Source organism: Typopeltis vanoorti, chromosome 5 (genome assembly GCF_054136105.1).
Source record: "Typopeltis vanoorti isolate ZY-2024b chromosome 5, IOZ_Tvanoo_1.0, whole genome shotgun sequence".
Classification (NCBI taxonomy): Eukaryota; Metazoa; Arthropoda; class Arachnida; order Uropygi; family Thelyphonidae; genus Typopeltis; species Typopeltis vanoorti.
Genome location: NC_143553.1, coordinates 52115865 through 52142455, shown reverse-complemented (window position 1 = coordinate 52142455; position 26591 = coordinate 52115865). Strand labels below are relative to the sequence as shown.

General features: G+C 36.1%; 1 protein-coding gene across 1 annotated transcript in view; it reads right to left on the bottom strand.

The window, feature by feature from the left end:
* Positions 1 to 26591, bottom strand: part of Sec8 (exocyst complex component secretory 8) — a 519950-nt gene that overhangs the window by 9591 nt on the left and 483768 nt on the right. The window contains exon 26 of the mRNA XM_090392988.1: positions 6761 to 6872. Coding sequence (XP_090249114.1) covers positions 6761 to 6872 — 112 coding nt within the window. The remainder of the gene's footprint in view (positions 1 to 6760; positions 6873 to 26591) is intronic.

Here is a 26591-nt window from a genome sequence, read left to right as displayed (position 1 = left end):
TTTATCTCTCAAATTCTACTTAAGAGACTATACCACTGTAGATTAGCTCTTCACATACATTCTTGAATGCAAAAACACACAAAGTTCGTTTCTAAAATATTTATTTTCAATATGATTCTACCAATATACCAACTATTCACTCCTCTATTTTTTTTGCAGAACTCTTATATCTGTGGTGACTAGATAATGATCAATTTCACTGCTAACCCAGCTCTCAGATCCATTAACTTAAAAGTGGTTTAACCACTGCTTTGAATACTGCTAGTTATCTCTTTATTCTATATAAATTTATTCAAATGGCTCCATACTATACTAGTTTTCACCTTTTCTGTTATCTATTTCAATATTTAATTTGCAATATTCACTAAAAACTGGGTCTGAATAGTGGAAATGTTTTTGTGTAGAATCTAGACTAGGATTGCAGTTGATGTCTTCCATGTTTCCTATTTGAAGAAGTTATGTCTTACTGATGTTTTTCATACAGAATTAGTTATAGCAATTATTCAATTCAGTTAACGAGTTTCTGAAGACTTGCTCTGTTTATTGGAGTATAACATTATCTGCATAAGGTAGAGCTGAGGTGAATATCTCATTCTTCCCAAAGTTTCTCTTCAACAGTTTTCCTTAGCCTTTTCTCAAGTACTTAAGCAAATGAGGATAGCATGCACTTTTACCTAGAATAGAGAACAGAGAAAATTCTTCTTTAATTCTCACACTGATTCATAGTACCCATCTTATTTTTTTTTAATGGCTCTACAGCACTCACCTTGAATTCTACCCTCTGATCATACCTTCTAAATTATGCAGTGTAACCAATGAAAAACTTTTATACCTCCATACTCCACTAAACCAAATACAAATATGAGAGGCTATTCCTGGAATCTGCTAAGTTTTAAGAAACTTTCCAAACCTGAACAAATGTAGGTGCATGAAACTGTCCCAAATTTGGGAAGCACTCATACTCAGATCTTCAGCCTAACAGCCAAGTTCCACCTAATTCAGCCCACAGGGGAGGACCTATTTAAATCTCTAGGTCCAACTTTGGTTGTGTTTCTCTCAGCCTCATTTACCCAGTGTTAGTCCCTGCATGCAAATATCATATTGTTCTGTGTTCCCTAACAAAATATTAAAGCTATCTCACTTTATTCATTCATTTCATTTTTTTGGAAAACAAAGCTCGTCCATTATTAGTACTCAGAAAAAATCAGATATGATAATAGATGAACTTCACCTTCATCTTATGGACAGTCTGGCAGTCTTACAATCTACCTATTCTTTACAGAACACTTCAATTTAAACAAGTGAAAACTCTTGAAATATTTGGGAAAATACAATTTGCATTTAAATTAACAAAAAAAATTTACCATCTTTTTCTTGATTAGGCCCAGAGAACATAGTCAAAAATATTTGAACGTTCACTTGTTATTTTATGTTTTAATCAAATTGCTTTGATCAGTGTTAATATCATTGTTGAAAATGCATTGGTTACTTTAGGCAAAATATTTAATTAAGATATTCAATTATTTACTTTTGTATTGTTAATAAACCATTAATTAAAATGGAAGGAATGAAGAAGTGTCAGAATTAGTGGTTGTGGTAGGCACAAATGACTGATAGAGAGACAAAGAATGTAGAAAGGGATATGAAGAAGTTGTTGCTGGAAGTGAAGGATAACATTGGGACCTGTATTGTTTAACCTCTATATCAATGACATTGGCAATGAACTGCAGGGAGATATGCAGTTGTGGTAACCCTGCAAGAAGATTTGAATAAACTTGACACATGGCCAAATGAATGGGGATCAGTTTAATGCAGCTAAATGTAAAGTCTTGAAGTTTGGAATACATTGAAGGGAGGGTGCATACTCTATTGGAGGAACTGCCCTGGAGGAAGTGGGAGAGGCAAGGGATCTGGGATGATGACTGACAGAAACTTGAAATTCATGAAACATATTGCAAATACAGATGGATTGCATCCAGTCTTTTCAGTATTACAGCAATCCAGTAACCTGCAGAGATAAAAGAGTTGTCATTCCATTATATGAAGCCCTAATCAAACCACACACCTGGACTACTGTTCTCAAATTTGGTCCCCAAAATGTGAAGGGAATAAATTAACCGTGGAAAGAGTGCAGAGACGGATAACAAAGATGGTATCAGGAATGTACAATGTCAGTTATGAAGATAGGCTGAATGTGGATTGCAGAGTTTGGTAAATGGAGAGGTGGTTACAGGATTGACACTGGGAGAGTTCTTTCATTTGGTGGAATGGGAAAGGAGAGAGAGTACAAGGGGACCATCCCTGGAAGTTATGAAAGGGAGTTGTGAGCAAGAGGTTGAGGAGTGGTTTTTTTTTGTATGGAGAATGGTTGAACCATGGAACTACATTGCCTGATAGAGTAGTGGTAGCACGAATGATCAGTAAGTTCAAGGAGTAGTATGATAAACTTTGTGTTTGCCAGGATGGGCATCCCACGATGAGTCTTATAACTCCATGGAGGCCTGAACTGAATTAATAATAATAATAATAGTGTTACTGGGAAAGTGGATAGTTTTTAGTCTAGATATGATAGTAATGAACTGATAAGGGGAGCAACGATACTTAAATGACAAGTTGGCTGAATTGCATCAGGCTGAGTATTCAATTTGTGAATTTATGAGGTCAGTTTGAAGGGAAGTTAGAATGGTTTAAAGCTGGTGAATTGCGTTTTAATGGGTTTGGTGTTGGATATCTGGAGTGATTGTTGTGTGTTAAGAGTGCACGAGGTTCATATGAAATCAGTATCACTAAGGATCAGAGAGAGGTTGAGAAGCAGGTTGTGGAAGGACAAGAAAAAAATGGATACAAAGGTGAGGAAATGATTATGGCAAGGTAGAGAAATGCAGTGCAAAAATGTGGGAATAATAAGGATATGAATGAAAATCAGAGTCAGTCAGGGAAATGGTTATATCAAAGAAAGAGGTGTACAGGGAGAGAGGGAATTATCCCACAGAGCAATGGTGTTGGTGGGATAACCTTAAAAGAGTGGGGAACTTTTATGTTTTGCTGGTAGAGAGACTTACACATTGGTTACACATAACTATTATTTTTCAGGAAATAAAAACATATACTAAAATATTAATTATAAAAACGTTAATTAACACTTTCCTATATTTTGACAATGTTACATTGCCATCATTACGGATCACTGATGACATGTGCATGCAGGCATTAACACTGGGCAAATGAGGCTGAAGAAAGGAAACCAGTCAGGAATGGAATCCTAAATGGGACCCCCCCCCCCCCCCCCAGTGGGCTAAATTGGATAGTCTTGGCCATTGTAATGAAGATCTTAGGATCAATGCTTCCCAAATTTGGGGCAGTCTCATGCACTCAAATTTGTTGCGGTTTGGAAAGTTTTTCAGGGCTGAGGCAAAATCGAGGAACACCGTTTCACATTTTTATTTGCTGTGGTGTAATAGAGTGGCCTTCTTTTAGCAAACCCTGTGGTGGGTGTCCTAAGCATGATCAGCAAGTGCTGAGTGGCTATATTGATGGAACCAGATGTAGTCCTTGAGTTCAGAAATTCTGATATTGGCTGTCCTGCCAGTTTGACCATAGTAGGAGGATTTGCAACTGCACGGGACTCCTGGTAGATCAAAGGAATGTGGCTGGTCTTGCATGAAGTAGATAAAGGATGCCAATTTTTTGTGGTTTGTAAGAGATTGTAAGTTCATTTCCTTAGGATTTTTGAATGTGCTCTGAATATAAGCAATGGTGATAGATATTGAGTATCCCAAACCCTCCCCCCCTTTGCTCTGAAGGGGAAGTTATGGGAGTTTCATTTACAGAGTTTAATTTTTTTTTTTTTTTTTTTTTTTTTGATTTCTTGGGGATTGTAGCCAATGGCTAAGAAAGTATTGAGGATATAGTCAAGTTCAGTAGTTAGGGCACTGTTATTAGAACTGATTAATTAATCAGAGTGTCTAGGAATGGGAGACCTTTTAAGACTGTTGTTATTTTCCTTTTCTAAGGTAAACTGTATCCTGAGGTGTTGATTGTTTAGATGTGTTAAGAAATTGTGCAGCATATCCAGGTCATGTGGCCAAATGGAAAAAACATCATCTACATAGCATAGACAGACAGTGGGTTTATGTGGGCAGAGTTTAAGGCTTTTTCTTCAAAGGTCTACATTAAGAAGTTGGCCAGGGGTGGAGAATCCATGGCTGTCCCCTCTACCTGTTTGTAGAATTTTCTTTGCCAAACAAAATAGCTTGAGTTCATGATGAACTGAAATGGGGCTGAGATATTGGGAGGAAATATGGCTGGTGAATGGATGAGGTCAAATGTATCTTTGTGTGTGACATTAGTGAATAAATAGAAGACATCAAAACTGACCATTATTTTAGAATGTTGGAGTGTGCAGTTTTCTATACTTGCTTTAAAGTGGGCTGAGTTTTTTTATGTGTGAAGGAGCGCTGCCAGTATATTTTGTGAGCACTTTAGCTAAAAGTCTGGCTAATTTGAATGTGGGTGAATCAATGTCATTAACAATACTGGTCGTAATGCCACATTCTGTTTATGAATTTTTGGTAGCCTATATATCCGGGGAACAGGGGGAGTTAAGAGTTTATATAAGGCTTTATGACTTCCACAGGCCAAGAGGTAACCTTTTAAGGAGCCTATGGATTGTCCTGATCTGTGTACTCATGGAATCATAGTGTATAGGGAGGTAGATAGAACGACCTAAAAGTAGGCAAGAAAAGCCAATTAGATTACACAGGGAGGTAGGTAGGTAGATCATTCTACCTACCTACCTCCCTATACACTATGATTCCATTCAATTTAGACCACTAGATGTACCATTTAGGACTTTAATCCGTACTTTGTTATTTCCTGGAAAATAATAGTTATGAATTGGTATGTTTATATACTAATGTTAAGGAGCAGCAGAAATAAAGGGGCTGATTGGTAACATTGATTAACTGATTCAGTATGCCCAAAGATAATTGGTATAAGTGAAACTTAGCTGTCTGAGGATGATATACTATCAAGACCAGAAATGAAACCTTACAGAATTTCCTGAACAAATAGGAAGAAATGTGAAGGGGAGATAGTAGATTAACTGGGTCCTTCAAGAGTGGAAATGGAAAATAGTAGTAAGTGTGAAGGTTTTGAAGCTATTTGGTGTGAAGTTGAGATCAAGAGAATAGTGTATCTAATAGGATGTTGTTATAGGCCAGGAAATGTGGAGAGCCCTGATTGTGAAATGTTTAGACAAATTAGTTGGGTGAGTAAAAGGAAAGTGATACTGGAGATTTTAATTATAGGAATGTGGATTGGAAAGAAAGTATGATAACATGGAGAGTGAATTTGTTCAGTTTCTGCAGGATAACTATCTTATGTTTCATGTGATGGAAGTAACACAAGGTTTTTGGGTGTTTGATTTTGTAGATTTGATCACAGGATGTGGTGGTGAATGAGGCATCAAACACTGCCACCTATTGGTTTGGAAGTTAGTCAAAACTAAAAAGATTGTAATCAAGAAGATATATATATATATATATATATATATATATATATATGGTGGACGAAGCCCCTTTAGTCAACTAGCATTAATAAATTGGGTTGATGATTTATGCATAAAGGATGTTGAGAATGAATGGGAAATGATGAGGCAGTATCTGATACAAGCAATGTATACAATGATAGCCAAGTTTCACTAATTCATGTAATTTGTGAAACTTCGCTATCAGAAGCAGACATACTAACTGGTATCAAAATGGAGTATCAACTGGTATCAAAATTAAAACAACTGCAAAGAAATAGCTGCCAAAAATATAGTAATCTCTAGTTAAATTCAAAGATGGAAATTTTACAATTCCATATGAATTGTATCAGTTTTCATATGAAAATGAAAAGGGACAAAATGCTTGTGAAAAACAGAAGTTAAAAGGTAACAGAAAGTTTTTATATGTCATATAATTCAAGAATTATCCACAGGATAAGCAACTTCTCCATATGACTGCTAGCATTATACCAGTGAAACTAAGGATATGGATAGACTGTATTGCTTGTAAGATGTGCATTCTTTGGTTAGGGATATGCTATTTATGAGGAATGAAAAACTCAATATTCTTATATGACTTACTTATCCCTGTACCCCTCCCCTGCCTTTCATCTTAGTCAGGAAGTCCTTATAAATGTACTGTAATGGGAAACAAACTAATGTCTTTTCAACCAAAAGCCATCATAAAACTGAATGCATATTAGAGGTTCTCTTTCTCAGCACAAGTTACTTGGAGTAGCAAGACAGCCTTAATATTTACTATGTGCAATACAGCATGTTTATCCATTTGATGTACATGCCAAGAAACAACAACAAAAAGACAGGAAATGATATTTTGTCTTCTAGAATAAATCACAATTAACAAAAAAAATCCCTGTAAGTATAATAAATGTAATTATCCTGTTCCAATACAAATGGATTTTTTTCATAAAAATTAGGAAAAAAAACTTCAGAACAGTTAATTAAGCTTTACATCTATTTTTCTCTGCATTAACTAATAATAAATGCTATATTGTGAGGAAACCAGGACGTCCTCTTAAACGATTCAACGATGATTCTAAGGCCGGAACAGGCCATGCTAGGCCTAAATCTTTGATACGCATGATGATGATGATGATGAAATGCTAAATTGATGTTTTAACGATTCTACAACTTTACATCAGCTTAAAATTATGAGAATGATTTTAATACTGGTGTAGAATTATAACTTACCTGAGGTGAATGGTAGAACAGTTCAAAGTATTGTCGAGCATGATCTAAAGCTACTTCTCGACTCATAGTAATAGTAGTTAAATTCTGCTGGATTGCAAAAATATTGCGACACCTGTACATAAAAATTACAATGATCGAAATGAAATGTTTTTCCCCTTTAGAAGTGAATGAAAGCAAATTATGTGTATTGCATAAATAATAAAAAATAAAAGATTAAGTGATGTATAAATCATTTACTTATAATAATACAATAAAAAAAATCATAAATCAAGCAAACATTACTTGATTGTAGACTTTTTTTTTTTTTTTTAATATGACTTGAATCCATAAAAGTTTATAAGTCTATAGTACTTCAATAGCATGTATGGGCTAAGGATTTCTTTTTTTAAAATTTTTCTTAATTATATATATATATATATATATATATATACAGTATTTGTTGAGACAATGTGAATATATTCATTTTATCAACTGTATAACATATGGCACCTTTATTAACAGTAATGTGACATAAAGATGATGTACATTTAGAAATTTGTAATATTCAATAATTTTTTATGCGTTCATCCAATATGTAAATAAGCTTAGTTGTTTATTGAAATTTACATTTATTACTGTTTCTATTGTTAAGAAATTGTTATATGAAACTTTTTATTGTTACATAACATTTTTATTAAAAATTATCATATACATTTTGCTTATTTTTTATATACTAGCTATAAATTTATGCTTAATAAACTGTGTTATATACTTAATTTGCTGTTCTTATTACTAAAACAATAAATATATGATATAAAGTATATATGAAGTAAATATTTTTTTAGTTTTCACATCCTTTTAATTTTCAGTTTTTCCTGTATGAGTACCCACATCTATTGTTTTTCAAAAAAGCACTCCATACATATATTTGTATTTTTACATAATCTGATAACTCTGCTCTAGAGACCACCAAACATGGAAGTTATTCAAATCCCATTAGGCCTCCGATAAGTGGAGTGGTAGCGTCTTAGACAGTGTGATGAAATTCAACTCCCACTTAAAGATAATCACCAGCATCCATATCCACACTGGAATTCAAATCTGGTATCTGGTTTGAAAGTAGTTAGTGTATCTGGAAAGCAAGATACCCTAACCATTTCGTTAACCAGGACAGCATAACTTTACATGCACAGGTGGAGGGTGGTGATGAAGAAATGTATAAACAACTTGGATTAGTGAACAAAGGAAGGGTAATTATTATGGGTGATTTTAGTTATGACAATATAGAATGGAATGAAGAAATATCATTTTGGAATAAGGAAAATTAATTTCTCGAGTTCTTGAGAAAGATAAATTTCAGGCAACACATAAGGGAGGGCACACGAGGATTGAAAGTTTGGGATCTGATCATTTCATCAAAGGATGTAATTGTGAGTGGAGTTTCACACTCCACTCACAATTTTTCCTCCAGTTGGTGAGAGTAATCATAAAGTGATCACCTGGATTGAGGTGATCACTTTATGATTACCTCATAAAGCCATATGCAGACTTTTGTGAGGAAAGGATACATGTGGAATTAAAAGGCTGGTGATTATGAGAAGTTAAGGAGACAGCTTGGAGCTATAGCATAGAACAAGGGATTGAGCAGTAAAGAAATAAATGCTGCTTGGGAACTGACAAAGAAATATGAGTACATAACAACATCAATGTGTGAATATATTCTGAAGGCCAAAAGGCTGAATAAGGTAGGTATAAAATGGATAAATGAGGAGCTCAAGTAAGAAATTTGGAAGAAGATGATATGTGACAAGTAGAAGGAAGAATGATCATTGTAAGATGATGTTAATGGATGAAAATGGTAGAATGATAATTATTGCAGAAGACATTGTTGAGGATTTAGTGATCAATTTATAAGGGTGTTTCATCCTCATCAGGTAGAAGTCATAGGAGAGAATGGCTCAATTGTGAGTGAGCAGGAGGTATTTGAAGAAATACATAAACTTGATGTCAATAAGGCGATAGTATTTGATGACATCACCACACATCTTAAGGGAATGTTCCAGAGAAATGCCAGTAGCATTGGCATGCCTGTTTAATAAGTCGTACAACAGCACAGGTTCCAAGGGAGTGGAAGGAGGGTAAAATTGTTCCACAGCATAAAGGTGGTAATAAGGCTGTTATCTTCAAATTATAGGCCAATCTGTATATCTGGAGTTGTGGTGAAGGTACTGGAGAGATTGGTGAGAAGTAAGATACAGAAATGGGTTGATAACAGCAGTATTCTCTGTGGTTATTAGCATGGGTTTGTTAAAGGGAGATCATGCTTTAATAACTTACTTATGTACCATAACAAGGTGACAAATACCTTGGACAGGGGAGATGCATATACAGTGGTGTACTTGGATTTTGCAAAAGTCTGTTATCCAGTCTCGTCTGAAACAGATGGGACTGGATAACAGACTTCCGAGTTGGATCAGTGACGGGCTGCCAGATAGATATCAGAAAGTTGTATATGGGGGTACAGTATCCTGAAAGAGGAAGGTCACTAGTGTTGTACCACAGGGGTCAGTTTTGGGACCATTGTCTAATTCCAATATCATTGACTAATGATATTGGAATGGGTTTAACTAATGATATGCAGCTGATGCAAAATTGGGGAGAGCAATGTAGAGTCAAGCAGATGTTATAGCCTCATAGGAGGACTTGAACAGATTGCATGAATGGGCAGGTAAGTGGAACTTTCAGTTCAAAGTGTAAGGTTTTGAGATTTGGTAAGCAACAATGGGATGCAAAGTATACACTTGGTGGGAAAACTTTAAAGGAAGTAGAGGTAATGAAAGATCTAGGAGTGATGGTGGACAAGGACCTAAAATTCAGGGCCACATTGCACACTTTGTGAATACGTCACATCAGATAATGGCAATGATGCGGAGGACCCTGACATGCAGAAATAGAGAGGTTATGATGCCACTGCATAAGGCCTTGACTAGGCCTTATACAGTGGCATCAAGCATTGGCATGTATAAGGCCTCAAGTGAATTATTGTGGTCAGATTTGGTTACTAGGTTTTCATGGTGACAAGGATATGTTGGAAAGGGTTGAGAGAAGATTCAGAAAGGTGGTCATTGATCTTTGTAATGTGGAGTATGAGGAGAGATTGAGAGAATGTAAATTGCAAAATCTCATAAATAGGAGGAGAATGGGGGGGGGGGAGGATATGATTGATGCATATAAATTGGTCAGTGGTTGTTATCAGGTTGACATGAAAGAGATTTTTCCTAGAATGGCGGGAGGGGATAGATGCTATCCCTGGAAACTGTATGAGTAGGGGTATACAGACTAGATTTTTTGCATGGATAGTTATGAATGAGTTTAAGAAAATATATGTTTTGATTGTATAACAGTTAGTTATACAATCTCCCACGTAAGTCTCTCACAATGAGTCTGCTGACTCCATGGAGATACCATATTATATCATAATAATAATCCTTTATCCAAGTGTAAGTAAAGAAAGTATGCATGTGAGGTATCTTCATGACTAGGCTATTTGTATATAGAAACTGTTGATTTCATGTCAGTTGCTTCAATAACCCATAATGCAAAAGCATTATGGAAAGGCGACTACATAGACTAGTTTTGACCTTCACTGAGGTACTGTTAAGGTGCAGGGGTACCTCTCCAAAATCTCTAGGTGATCTAAAAGGTTACTCTTAATCTCACTAAGTGACCCCTAAAGAATCACTACTAAATTCCTGACTCCTGACCTGAATCACTTCAGGACAGGAAACTCAGCAGTGGCTCCACTTATTGACTGGCAAAACCCACTGAGAAGAACCACTGTACTTCCCAGGAAGCAAGTTGCCATCAATGGAAGCCAGACCATGGAAGATACCAAGATTGAATTAATGCAGAAATCACATTTAATATACAAGTAGTAAAAATGTGTATCACCTTTTTATTAAGTACTCAGGATCAGCAACAGTTGTTGAAAGTTTTTTCACTTGTTTACAAAGTGAATTATATTTGACAAGAAATTGTATTCTAGTTTATTGATAGCGGTCCTTCCCATAATGTTTTCCCATTATAAAGCAACTGATGTGAAGCCAATATATTCTATATATGAATAGCCTAGTTGTGAAGATACTTCATACAGAAATCTGGTTTGTTTCAATTTGGCTAAAGAATTAAACAAGAATATAGTTTTTTGTCAAATATAATTTAGATTCAACATCATTCAACTTCACATTCAGCCTACAAATGTAACATGCAACAGTTGCAAAAAGATCATTAGTAAATTAAAACCAGATTTCGAAGAGTGAGGAGGTAAAATAAAAAGCCTCCTTCTACAATGATAATCAAGCTTTTCAGTCCCTTTTCCAGGTGAGTGGGTACAATTTTTGTCCATCCATGTTTCCACCTCTCTCTCATATCTAGAAGGTGCTACAGTAACATCACTCAAAGACTAGGATCATTCTTCTCCAACTCCTGTATTGATAACCAAGGCAGCAACTTGTTGTTTCAAGGATACTTGAGACATAAGACTTAATGATATAATCACGTAAGGCAGCAACTACCTTCCCAACAAACACACAGAAACTTTACCAAGAACAGCTCAATGAATGTTTCCTCTGGTCTTTCATCAGAAAGTCATTACAAATAACTTGTATTACCTGTCTGCTGTCCTCACCTCAATCCTGCCAAAAATTATCAACAATCAACTTTTCCACCAACTGGAAGCCTACCAGTTAAAATAAGTGACTACCAATATGGAGTTTGTCCTTGGAGTATCCTGTGATCGAATCCCTCCACACTAGATCTCCTTGCAAACATCACCTATCTGTGGACTCAAGCCATGAAAGGGTTTGGAGAAATTCAAATGGTTGCTTTTGATATTTCTAGGGCATGTTATCATGTTTGCCAAATAGAATTTCCTTGCCACCACCATATGTCTCATAGTCTGTCTTCTGATTGAGTTACCAGTTTTCTCTCTGGTTGTTTAGTGCAAGTGTGGGGATGGTTTCCTCTCATTATATTTCTCTATCAATGCCTGTGTAACGGACTCTGTACTTTTGTTCACACATTCTTTCTTTTATTCATAAACGACCCTCTCTCATGAAACTAGAATCACATACACAGTTTTCTGATGATGATAGACTTCCATTTCTCTTTTTCATTAGGTAAATCTTGCAGTGTCAAATGTTATTAAACTTTAATAACTTTGAGAAGGTGCAGGAGGAGAGCATGTTCGAGATGCTGAGAGCTCTGGATGTCAGTGGAGCTGTGGGACTGGATGGTGTTTCACCATGGGTTTTGAGAGAGTGTACTGGAGAACAGTCTCTCTCAAAACCCATGAGAGAGAGAGAGAGAGTGTGGGTGCTGGAGAACTGATGGCTCCTTTGGCCTGGCTGCAGGAGGGGCAGTGCCATTGCTTAAGGGCAGTAGTAGACTGGAAGTGTCTAATTATAGGCCAGTTTGTGTGTCATCAGTGGTTGTTAAAATCTTGGAGAAATAGGTTAGGACTGTGTACAGTGTTGCGCAGATGAGGGTGGTGTTGTCTGTGAGGGTTGGCATGGATCTGTGAAGGGGAGCTCTTGTTTTAGTAATATGCTAGCCTTCTATAATGGAGTTGCAGGAGCAGTGGGTGAGGGAGGGGCATATGCTGCCATTTTCTTGGATTTAGCAAAGCCATTTGACAGGGTGCCACATGATGGGCTGATATTTGAGTTGCAGCACATGGGTTTGGATGTCGGGTTGGTCAACTGGATTTGGGATTGGCTGTCCGATGGGTATCAGAGAGTTGTGTATGGTGGGGCAGTTTCAAGGAGGCAGAGGGTTACAAGTGAGGTCCCACGGGCTCAGTGCTGGGACCTATATTGTTTAACCTTTATATCAATGACATTGTCAGTGGATTACAGGGGGATATTCAGTTGTTTGCAGATGGTGTGGGGGGTTATTAGTAATAATGCAGATGTGGTAGCCCTGCAAGAGGATTTAAATAAGCTAGACAGATGGGCAGGTGAGTGGGGGAGTATCGGTTTAATGCAGCAAAATGTAAGGTCTTGAGGTTTGAGGCACTGCATGTTCTATTCGAGAAGCTGTGCTGGGGGAAGTGGGGGAGACAGGAGATCTGGGGTTGAGGGGTTGATGATTGATAGAAACCTGAAATTCAGGGGACATATTGCAAAGGTGGTGAAGGTAACACAGTGGATTGCTGCAATAATGAGGGGGATGCTGAACTGCAGAGATGGAGGAGTTATCATTCTGTTGTATAGGACCCTGATCAGACCACACTTAGACTATTGTTCTCAGATTTGGTCCCCAGGATTTGAAGGGGATAAATTAACTGTGGAAAGGGTACAAAGGCAGATAATAAGATGGTTTCAGGACTGTACAATGTTAGTTATGAGGATCAGCTGAGGGAATGTGGACTGCAGAGTTTGGTGGATAGAAGAAGGAGAGGTGATATGATTGAGACTTTTAAACTGTTGAGAGGTGGTTACAGGGTTGACACTGGGGAGTTCTTTCACTTGCTTGAACAGTGAGAAGGAGTAATGACAAGGGACCATCCCTGGAAGTTATGAAAGGAAACTGTGAACAAGAGGGTGAGGAGTGGTTTCTTTGCATGGAGGGTGGTTGAACTGTGGAATGCATTTGCCGATAGAGTGGTCAGAGTGAGAATGGTTAATGAGTTTAAGGAGTGGTATGATAGACTGTGTTTCCTGGGAGGGACCTCCCATGATGAGTCTTGATAGACTTTGTATTTCCTAGCAAGGACCTCTCGCAATGAGTCTTTTGACGCCCTGGAGGCCTAAATAATAATAATAATAATTTAAAATCTTCTATATCCAAAGCCATAAACAGTAATCTCTTAGTCAGTGGGATGGGGGGGGGGGGCAAGGAAAGCTTGATCAACTTCACTACTACTAAACTTGTCTTATGTCATGCAAGAAAGGTACAACTTTACCTTCTCTCACCTTTGATAACATTCAAATCTTCATGAACCAGATCTCTCTTCTTGGGCTGGCTTAAACCTTTAATCTTTCCTGGCATAAGCACATCAAATCCACAGTCTCCTCTACAATCAAGAATACTTCTTGATTGTAAAACTTTTAACGTTATAAATTCCAAATCTTCCCTACCTTAGAATACTGTTCTTATATTTGGGTAGTGCACTAACCTCTCTCTCTTAAAAAAGTTTAATGATATCCAGATGAGAACAATACAGTTAGTAATGACCAATCTCTCACAGACTCACTCTAGTCATTTTCTAATGGAAACTTTGTTTCCATCTTATGGCTCTTCTATAGGTATTTTCATGAGGATGCTGAAGTGGCTGCCACTATTCCTCAACTTTCTCTTAAGCCTGTAAATACAGGCTTAAGGAAAAGGAATGTTTATGAGTAACTGCAGCTCTACATCTGTTTCACTGAGGTTTTGGCACAATACTTTTTTTACCTGCAAAAAGAAGACACATTTCCTTTACTTTAAAACCCAAAGTCTGGCTTAGGTATGTTGATGGTGTTTTATTTCTCTGGCCCTATGACTATCAGGCTACACAACTTCTTCAGCTACCTGAACAAACAATACAAACTCAAACAATTCACAATTAAAATTGAAAGTCAGAACACATTTCCATTTTTGGATATACCTGTCACATATCATCTGGAAGTCTTTTCTTCACTGTTTACTGTAAGCTTATGCATACTAGCCAATATATACACAAAACTCTTATCAGAATCCAACACTAAAAACTAGGTGTCATTAAAACACTAAAAAACAGGACTTACAGATTTGCTCCAATGAGCAAACTTTTAAGCATAAATTAAAAATTATCAACAACATTTTCCTAAAATATGGCTACAGTAAAAATACTATCAACAAAATTCTTCACAAGACTGCACCTAATAATAAAAATAAACTAGATTATAATAAAATTGTAGCTAATATATACATTAAAGGGATATCAGATAAAATAAACAGAATACTACACAAATATAATCTTAATGCCACCTTTAAACTTCCAGCAAAATTAAAGAACTCCTTCACAGATCCCCTTCCTCCCCTAGTCCACCCTGCAGTATACCATATTCAATGGATCTGTAACCTGCCTTATATAGGTAAAACTGGACACACAGTTGTTCCTATCTGTAAAAAGGTACATAAATGACACATTAAATTTAATAACTATGGCAAATCTGACCTTTCTGATCATACCTTGGATACTAGAATTGACTGGAAAGGCAGCTGTTTATTATATCACAACAAAACTTGGTATGACTGCAAATATAAGAAGACCTGTGAAATTTTAAACAACCTGTGCTCTAATTTCAAGCACATATTCTATCCACATAACCTATTGTTTAAAGAGTTCATTTATAATGAACTCTTAAAACAATAGTTCTATGCTTTCATAGTATTATACATTTGAGTATTACAGTCCTAATTATATTATAATTAGGACTATAATACTTAAGGATCTTAGTCTTAATATCAAACACTTATGTTAAATTATTGATTAGGCCACCTCTATTGCTGCATTAAAAGTATAAAAGATTATATGAATTTATTTTATCTCTGGCCATATATAAATAAGATAGCTTTGATGTAGATTTTTTTTTCTTTCTCACTCAGGTAAGTTAATAATGGTTGATAAAATTTGTGTCATTTTCACATACTGTTTGAATTGTAAATGTAGTATGTCACTTTATATATATGTGTGCGCGTGCGTGCATGCATGCGCTCCAGACAATGATCGTAATAATGTTTTGACTGTATGAAGGTCAAAACACAGTAGCATTCTCCATAATTTTATCCAAATGAATTTGTTTCTGGTTAGTCAGAGGGAAAGAACAAAATTTTATTTAATTTTTATATGAAATAGTATGATGTGTCATGTGGATATAAAAAATAAAAAAATACATGTAAGAAAATATTTCATGTGATACATCATGCACAATGCTCTCAGTGAAGAAGCTGCACTCATGAATGCTTTGTCTGTTTTAAGATTTCAGGATCTCTGAACAATTTTTATTATTATTTATTTTTTAATTTATTTAAATTTAATTATATTTATACTTTTCCACTTTTTAAAATTAAAATACAACGAATAGTAGTGTTTATAAGTATTGTTTAATTTCTTTGTTTTTAAGCGAACTTAAAATTATATGAAAAATATATTTCTCATTAAATATTTTTGATAATTTTTAAATTTTATTATTATTTTTTTATTGAAGTGTAATTTACACTTCTGTTTATTTTCACACACACATTTTCTTGAAACAGGAAATGCATGAACACCTTTTTTCCCCCTTATATATTCTTCATTCAAGCACCATTTAAATAATTTTATAGAAAGAAAAAAAAGCCCCATAGTTTTTGCCCAGTTAATCACAGTAATATTGAATTATACAAAAGCAAGCTTATATTCTCGCTACAGACATCTGGAGATACGAAACAGATGGCATGTATTAAATGCAAGATTACTTTAGATTCCAAGATACTATATACAAGCAGAATCATGGTCTGGCGATGGGTAATCTTTTATCCCCTGTTCTTGCAAATATTTACTTGGAGAAGTTTGAAGCCAAGGCTATCTCTTCCTTTACTTTAACACCTAAAGTTTGGAAACGTTATGTGGATGACGTTTTCCTCATTTGGAGCCATGGACATGATTCCCTTAATGGATTTCCTGAAACATCTCAATAGTCGATATTCAAGTATAAAGTTCACAGCAGAGCTTGAAACTGATAGTTCCCTGCCTTTCCCATATGTGAAACTGACCCAGTCTTCTGGTAAACTTAAAATTTCGATGTATAGAAAGTCTACACATACCAACAGATATCTTCATAGTCAGTCCCATCACTTCCCTCCCCAAAAACTTGGAATAATTTCTACCGTGGGACATAGAGCTCGCTCTCTTCTTGATGACCCAAATGAACTTCAAAAAGAAATCAACTATCTCAAAACTACTTTCGTACTTAATGGACATTCTAAAAGAATTATTGAAAAATCCCTTCTTAATCCTCCTAGCCATCACACAGAAGAAATAAATACATTTAAAGGCAATATATCTATTCCTTACATAAGTTCAGTTTCACAAAAATTAGCCAAGGTTCTAAAAAAATACAATATCAGAACTTTGTTCACTCCAAAAATCCGCTCCTTAATAAGCCACCCAAAACCATGTGATCATCATCTTAAATTTCCTGGTGTGATTGTGATATTCCTTATTTTGGCCAGACAGACAAATCTATTGAATTATGCATGAAGGAGCACAAGGGACATTGTTTACAAGAGACAGTGAACCAGTGCCTTATCAAGCCATATCCTTTTCTCGGCTAATCCTAATGATGAAGCCCTAAGTCATACAGTGGGCTAGGACAGATCTACTAACATCTTTCATTGCCATGATGAATTGGAGAGAAAAATCATAAAATCTAGGGAAATCATCCTCAACCCTGAACATCTAAATAATAACTGAAACTGATGCTGCAAGCATGCACTCTCCTAACAATGCAACAAACGAAAGAACAGCTTTAAATACATCTACAATGTTTTCATACTAATTATGTATAGAGATTCTCTCTATGTTGTTCATAGTTTTTTTAACCTTCAGTGTTTAGTGTTTTTTCTTTTATAATGTCACCTGATGAAGGCTGTTATAAGCCGAAACCAGTCGTGTTTTACTATTAAACCCCCTTTTACCTAACTCTCGGTTTAAGTCATTCAACTCTTTTCACAATATGTATTTCAACTGAGTCAACAATTCATCATACACACACACATATATATATATATATATATATATATATATATATATATTGAATAGCAATAGCAGTACAGTTACTACATATACACAATATACACTGCATATACGTTTGCTGATAAAATTTTTCTACTTAAATGTGCATTTTCTGTTTACCCTATAACTTCTGGGACATCTTGTACAAAAACATGCAGACAAGTCATATAAAGAAATAATTTTTTCTTTCATTTCCATGAAAATGTTAAAATTTCAACTCTGGAAAGTTTTGATAAAGTATGATAACCTAACTAGTAGAAAATTAAAATGGGTCAAATCAGGAGAAGTGGAGGATTATGGGAATGGATGAGTAACAAACAATCTGGGAAAAGAGACTGGATGACTATGGTAGGCAGTGTACATGCGTATTCCCAACACACACACACAACCTTAGAAAAAAGTGAGAAGACAAGGTGGATAAGACAGTGGTCTGAGGCTATCTAATCTATATATTAATGAAATGGCTATAATATAGCTATAATTTAAAGGAACATATTCAGTTGTTTACAGATGATGTTAAGCTGAGGAGCATTACTGAAGGGTCTGCCAGAGGGTGATGATAGCTTTGGAAGCATTAATATAGTGTTAGAAAAATATAACATCAACATTAATTATAAATGAAAGATACCAAGAAAACTTCCATTGACATTAATTATTAGAGTATTTGTTCTAAATTCACAAGGAGCTTAGTCTAGTTAGATCATAACTTGCTGAGGATAGTTTCTGTTTTGAGGTTTTTGTTGCTTAGAAGATATTTTTCATTATATCTTGTCAGTGTCTTTGTGCTCCATTTTAATAATGGTGGCCACCATAAGTCTGTTTTCCAATACATTAGTGCACAACCCACATCATTCAAGGACTACATTTTACACTGCACACTACAAGTTTTTGTGCCATGCGATGCTTGTTGAATGTTTGTGTCCTAGTTAGAAATGTGGCAGGTCCCATAAGAGACCAGGGAGTGTATGTCTGCATAAATGTAGGAAATGGGAAGAGCTTGGTGACACTGATTTAAGTGGCTGCAGGGTGTCAGAAACTAGTGAATGCCGGCAGAGAGAGAGACAAGTGATGTGATCACGGGCGAGAAAGATGAGCATAATGGCAATGACTGTCGAGCAAGAGTAGGTGACTTGGAGAAATAATGAGAGAAGAAGAAGCAGAATGTATAAAAAATGAGTTCATGAAAGAAAAGAATAGGACTGGAAAGGTTATCTCTGATATGAAGCAAACAAGAGAGAGAGAGAGAATGGAAGCACTAGAGGATGACAGAGATTGAGAGGAAAGTAATATAGAGCAGGAGCTAGGGATGGAGAGATGACAAGAAATCAGGTAAGTGAGAGTGCAAGACAAGAGAGAGAGAGAGTGAGGAATGTAAGTGGGAAAGAAATGAATGAAGCAGTGAGAGGTGTAATGTATGGAGATTTGATGATTCATGGAGCGCAAGCTAAAACACAAGAGGAATGCTTGCCTGAAGGAACAACAGTGAGTGTGACTAATGCTAAGTGAAAAAGTGAATCAGATGATTGTGATGGTGGGCACAAATAACCTCAGAGCTAGTGTGAATCAGGTAGCAAGAGATTTGAGGTTTATGCTTGAGGTTGTATGGAAGAAGAATGTGAGAGGGAAGATATGAAGCTTGTTATCTAGATATGATAACACAGAGTTGAGGAAAAAAGAATCAATAATAAATGGCATGTGTCAAAAGAGAAGCTTGGATTGTGTGGATGCTTGGAGTGTATTTGTGGATAGAAGAGATTTGTATGTTAGAGACAGACTGCATTTGAATGAGGAAGGAAGTAGGCATCTGGAGAGGATGCTATTCTTGGGACGAGTGAGAGTATTAGTGCAGAGAAACCAGAGTTGTCAGTGTGGATGGAAGCAGGGGTGGCCTCTTGTCTGAAGAGACACTAGGGGAGATGGGGAAACAAATGTGTTATGCAGAGTCAAATGCAATCTAGAGAGAATAATAATAGGTATAGAAATATAGACAATGGACTGATGTTTCTTTATACAAATGCCATGAGTATCAAGAATAAAGGAGATGAATTTGTGGTGTTGACAGTAGGCTGTCAACATCTAAGCCTATTAGGATGAGTGAAACATGATTGATGGAAGATAAATACTGACAGGAATAGATGCAAAAGGGCATAGCATATTACAGCAGGATAGGAAGAACAAATGCAGTGGTGGAGTATCATGATGAGTTGTGTTCATCTCAGAACAGAGGATTTGGAGGCAAATAATGGCTTGGAAAGTATATGTGTCAGGTGGAGGTGAACAGGATAGGATATTTAGTTGGATGTTAGTAGAGGCCAGGGAATACAGAGTTTGAAGAGCAGGAAATGTTTAGATAGTTGAGATTGACAAGTGCACAACAAGTGATCATTACAGCACATTTTAACTACAGCAGTATAAATTGGGAAGAGGAAGCAGAATGTGGTAATAAGAGAATGGAATTTCTGGAATCCTTGAGGGATAAATGCCTCAGGCAATATGCAATAGAAGGAACACGAGACTCAAAAAATGCCATCCCTGCCACAAGTTGGAGAGAGTAACCATGTAGACTTGACTTGGGGAATGAATAGACATGCAGAAGTATTGAGAAGAAAGAATTTATGTGGAATAAGGTAGGTGATTATAATAATCTTAGAAATCAGCTTGGGGAAGTTCTGTGGGTATGAGAATTCGAAGACTGCAATATTGCCAGTGCATGGGAACTACTGAAGAAATATTTATTAGCAGCAATGACAAGTTGTCTATCTCCAATAAAAAAGAGATCATGATTTGGTATCAAGTGGATGACTAATGATATCAAACAAGAATTGCAAATAAAAAAAAAGTATAAGAAAAAGGATGGAGAGCAGTTGCACAAGATATATAAGCTTCAGTCCAGGAAGGTGACTAGCTGTAAGGAAGGCAAAACTTGATTATGACATGTAAAACTGCAAAGGCTGGATGTTGATATTACCACATTCAAATGGAAGTGGTAAAAGAGTGTTTGAGAGAGGTAATGGTAGACTGCATACCTAGAGTCAGGAAAGTAAATCAAGTGGAAGTTAAATGGATGAATATCATCATTAACAGTATAAGTGCACCAGTACATGAACAGTATAAGGCACAGAAAGATAAAGAAAGGGAATTTTGGATCGAGGATACACAGTGGTTGGTCAGCGAATTTAGTGCTCCTGTAAAGTTGGTGAGTTTTTATTGTGTTTTCCCTTAGAAAATTAGTGTTTTGTAGTATACTAGTGCAGATTTTAGTGTTTTATAGTGTATTTAGTATTTTATCATATATTTTTATTAAGATATTTAATATTTACATATCACCAAAAAAGGGCAAGAAAGGTAATGCTAAAAAAAGCACTGCAGGCGAGAACAAGGAGATTAGCCCTGCCAATGAGGTTATTGTGCACATGGAGGAGGTTAACGAAAATGAATTAACCGCCAAAATAGCAAAGTTGAAGCAGATCATCAGAGAGACAATGCGGGAATTGCAAAAGGTTGAGAGACATTTAAATGAGCATAGGGAGAAAAAGAAAAATGAACAGGAAAATAAGAAACAACAAAGCAAGGAAACAGGTAAGTCAGGAAATAACGAAAATCAGGTAAGTGACATTGTTAGTAAAAAGAAAAAAGTTATTTGGTATGGTGACTCTATAATAAAACATGATATATGTGAGAGAGTTATAACATTGAGTTTTCCTGGAGCAAAAATTGAAAATATAACGCAAGTAATTCAAAAACAGAAAGGAAAAGTCAACGAAATTGTAGCTGTAGTAGGTACGAATAATTTAACTGGCGATAAGATCGGTATGAAAGAGGACATGAAAGGGTTGCTGGAAGAGGCGAGAGTGAGAAAGTGAAAATCGTTAGTATTTTACCTCGCTATGATAAAAATGAATTAAAAAGAAGGGCTATGATGGCAAACGATTCAATGTGTAGCCTATGTAGAAGGAATGGATGCGAGTTTTTGGATGTGTGGAGTGAATTTGAGGGAAGATTGAATTTGTATAAGAGCGATGGCCTACACCTGAATGTATTTGATATCACGAGTCTGGAAAAACTAATAACTGGTATGAGACCTAACAGAGAGTCAGGGAAACTAAATTATAAAGGGAGGAATGGTGTGAATGTGAGTGTATGAGTGACAATGGTATATAACTGTGTTAATGACAGGAATGGGCTTTGTCATGGAAATGCTGACGAGGCGAGAATGATTTCGGGTTTGTGTCCGTCCAGTTTGGACCCATCATATGTGTGCAAACCTGAATGAGTTTGATATCAGGTGTCTGGAAAAACTAATAACTGGTATGAGACCTAAAAGAGAGTCAGGGAAACTAAATTATAAAGGGAGGAATGGTGTGAATGTGAGTGTAAGAGCGACAATGGTATATAACTGTGTTAATGACAGGAATGGGCTTTGTCATGGAAATGCTGACGAGGCAAGAACAATTTCGGGTTTGTGTTCGTCCAGTTTGGACCCATCATATGTGTGCAAAGATTTCTTCACGTGTAAGGCATTAGAGAATAATAGAGATCTGCAAGTTGTCCAACTGTGTCAGACAGACTGCAAACAAGAGTATACAAAAGAACATGCAGGTAGATTATTATGTCTGTACACGAATGCTAGGAGTATCAGAAACAAAGAGGGTAGAGTTTGTTGCCTTAGTCAATATGTTGTGACCTCAGATTGTAGGAATTAGTGAGACCTGGCTATCAGAATCAGACCTATTAACTGGTATCGAGTGTCATGGGTACAGTATTTTTAGGAAGGATAGAGTGGATAGGAGAGGAGGGGGTATGCTGCTAATGATATTGGATGACTTAAATCCAGTCAGAGTTGAGACCTATGAATGTAGTAATACTACTAACAATATTTCATGTGGCAGTGAGTTTGAAGCCATCTGGTGTGAGATGGAATCTAACAAGACAAATATTACATAGTGGGGTGTTGTTACAGACCTGGTGGATCAGTAGCTGGTGATGAAGAAATGCATCACCAAACAGAAAAGGTGAGCGTGAAAAGAGTAATCATAATGAGAGACTTTAATTATCCAAATACTGATTGGGTAGCAGTAGAATCTCATGAGAAGAATGAAAATGCATTTATTGAGCTGTTGCGGAACAACTTTCTCAAGCAGCATGTGACAGAAGGAACTCGAGGGCAAAGAGTGTTAGATTTGATTATAGTGTCAGAGGGTGTTTCAGTTAAAGACGTAACTATTCTGCCTCCAGTTGGTGACAGTGATCATGAATGAATGTTCCATTCAGAAAAGGTTACATGCTGAACTACAAAGCAGGAAATTATGACCAACTGAGGAGTATACTGAGTTCAGTGGAATGGGATCGGTTGCTGGATGGAAAGAATATTGACAGTGCATGGGAAGCATTTAAACAATACTTAAATGATGCGATATCAGAATGTGTCCCGAGAGTTCGAAGAATAAATAGAGTAGGAGTCAAATGGATGTGTAATCTTATTAAGCAAGAGATTCGTAAGAAAAGGATGATGTGGAAGGGATACCGTTTGCATAAGGATGACATCTGTTATGAACGTTAAAAGCAGCAGGATAGAATAGTCACAACTGTTGTATGGAAAGCAAAGTCTGATTATGAAAAAAACTGGCTCTGCTTGCTAAAGACAACCCACAAGAATTGTATCAATATGCTGCAAGTAAAAGAAAGAATGAATATGAAAGAATAACTCTTCTAAATCCAGATGGCATGAGGGTTACAGATGCAGAAGAGGTTGTTCAATTAATGAGTGTCCATTTTGTTAAAAGCTATCAACCTGGTGAATGCAACATTGAGCTCACTGTTACCTCTTCACTAGATGAAGAAATGCAGGTGTGTGAGGCTGAGGTATTAGAACTGTTGCACAAACTGAATAAGAATTCAGAAATAGGGACTGATGGAATATCCGCACGTGTGCTAAAAGAATGTTCAGCTGAACTGGCAATTCCTTTGACCAGGATGTTTAATATGAGTCTCAGAACAGGGAAGATTCCGCAGGAATGAAAGGAATGTATGGTAATTCCATTACACAAAAGTTGTGCAAAGACCGATGTATCCAACTATCGAACAATTAGTATCTCAGGAGTGGTGGTGAAGATTTTGGAAAAATTGGTTAGGGGCCCACATTCAGAAATAGGTTGACGGTGAATCTCTACTTTGCAATGAATAACATGGGTTTACTAAGGGAAAGTCATGTTTTAGCGACTTGCTCACATTCTATAACAATGTTACCATTGAACTAGACGAGGAGAATGGATACATAATGATACTTTTGGATTTTGCTAAGGCTTTTGACAGAATACAGCATGGCAGACTGCTGCATAAATTGGAGAAAATGGGATTGGGTTATACAATATCAGCATAAATAAGAGAATGGCTGACTGACAGATATCAAAAAGTGGTATACGGGGGATCTGAGTCTGCAAGGTTTAAGGTAACAAGTGGTGTACCACAAGGATCAGTGATTGGTCTATGTTATTCAATCTAAATGAAATTGGAAGGATTTGACAAGCGACATACAGTTATTTGCTGATGATGCAAATATAGGCATGGTAATCAGGAATACTGCTGATATGCAGTCTTTGCAGAATGATTTGATGTGTTTAATATGAACTGTGGGCATGGGAAAATGGATGTCAGTAAATGTAAAGTCATTCACTTCGGCATGATTAGATATCCAATGTCGTATTATATCGGTGGAATTAGGCTAGAAGAAACTGATGAGGGTAGGGATCTTGGAATGTTAATAAGTAAAATTCGATGCAGTAGAAATTTTTCTTTTTCTTGCATTGACTTTTACAGAGATCACAACTTATAAACACGCTAAACTAACTTTGTATTAACGTTGTAAATAAGCCCATGTATTTAACCCCAAGGAATTAACATGCAAGATCGTACAAAACAGAAAATGTCTAAACTGTAAGGTTCAAGGGCAATGCCTTAGAAATTGGCATTGTATTGATGGCAGAAACTGTATATAATGTAAGTGAAATTTAACCTTCCAAACGGCTAGGACGTCTATAGACGTCCAACTAAATCTGGATATGTTTCAGCCCACCTGTTTAAAGAACCTGGATAAGAAGTGCAATTTGACCATCCTGTCCATTAGAAAGTGTGATAAACCCTCACGCTGAAGAGAACGGTTAATCAGATTATCTCGCGTTCGTAGCTGCCTCTCAGTTGCCTATAACAAGAAACGCACTTCCTTGTTCCATGCTGGTGAACTGGATTTTAGTTATATAGGATAGACTAAAAATAGAGAAATTATTTATATTTTTGTTTTCTCTTTTTATTGTACAGTACAATTTTAATGTCTGGACAAAATAAAGATCTTGTATAATTTGTTCACTTAAAAATATTTAAGTGAACAAAGAAGACCTTGGAGAACCAATTTAATTTTTTATTTTGCTGCGCGAATTTTTTTCTAATCGCTTACTAGACAAAAGATTTTTCTTTGTTCTCGAAGAAATTAATTCACGATAATTATTTGAAATATTCTTTAAAAAAAGAAAAGGAAACCGGCTGCTGACGTTCCAGTTTATAGTATTTTAATTTTTGTACAAAACCTTCGAAATCGAATAATACTTCACAGATTTCCATTAGGATACGCTTGAGCAACTTTGCTTTATAGAGAATAACATGAAATTCTTTAACCATATTACTAAATTTTTTCTTCATGTTGTATAGTAATCTACTCTTCTTTGTACTTTCACTTTCTTGGTTTCCTTGTATAATTGGTCATTACAAAATGAAATTAACAGTTATGATTTAAATTTATATTTTTCTGCCTAATTCAGATATTTTATTCTCCAATTTTTAAAGTAAGCAATAGATTAGCTTATTTTTATCATTCAAAATATGTATATCAAAATTTCATTTCCTTTCACAATAGAATTGAACTTTATTTCACCTCTGATAGTTTAACCCCCCCCCCCCATGGCATTACTATCACATACCCGAAAACTGTTATGAAACATAGGCACAGTTTTTATTTAATTCGTTATTTTTCTCTAGTAATTGCTCCACATGACTAATTTTTCGATACTGAAACTATGTGGTGATTATTATAACTTAACAAATTATAAATCAGACAATATACATATTATTCATGTATATTGTCTGATATTGAGAGACCCTTTACTGAGGAAAGGTTACTGCATTACAAAGGATAATTACTATATGTGTCCTGAACTCGCTGATTTGCTTATACAGCATTGTACAGATAGTTATGGTAGTGTAAATGCAAAAAGGCGAGATATGCCTCCAGATCTGGCTTCAGGAAAGCTATCGAAGGGGGAAATCCGAGCTTATCAGCGAGGAAAAGTCTTTGCACTACGTTGGAAAGACAAAAAAGATGTTTTTCTGCTGTCTTCCCTGCACAATCCATCAACGGAATCCATGGAGAAGCATGGTTTGAAGAAAGAAAAACCCATTGCTGTGTGTGCATACACCAACACTATGGGTGGAGTCGACAGGTGCGATCAGCAGCTATCATTCTACTCTGTAATGAGGAAACAGCATAAAAAATATTTCAAAAAAGTGTTTGGACATGTATTAGATTTTGTTATTTGGAAAACAGTTTCCTCCTGCACAAGAAAAAATGTTTGTCTACCATAACATATCTAGAATACAGAATAGAAATTGCGAAAGCACTGCTGCATGCACATGCGCCTTCTTCAGCAAGCAGAAAAACAGGAAATCCTGCCAGACATCTGAGGTTGAACGTTGCTAACTCCAGCCATTTTCCCGAAAATCTACCACCAACGGCTAATAAAAACAAACCTGCACGTAAATGTTATGTATGATAAAAAAAAATATCAGAAAGGAAACAAAAATCTGGTACCCTGAGTGTAAAACTGCTTTGTGTGTTTACCCTTGCTTCAAGGTGTTCCACACTGTTCAAGAATTTTAAATTCTGAACAGTATGAAATAAAAGATGTTTGTGTTCAAGGCCATCAAAACAGTCCTTTTCAGGACTACAAATATTGATAGAGGGATACATGAATGAACTGTTTCCTTTTCATCTTGAAGGCGAAT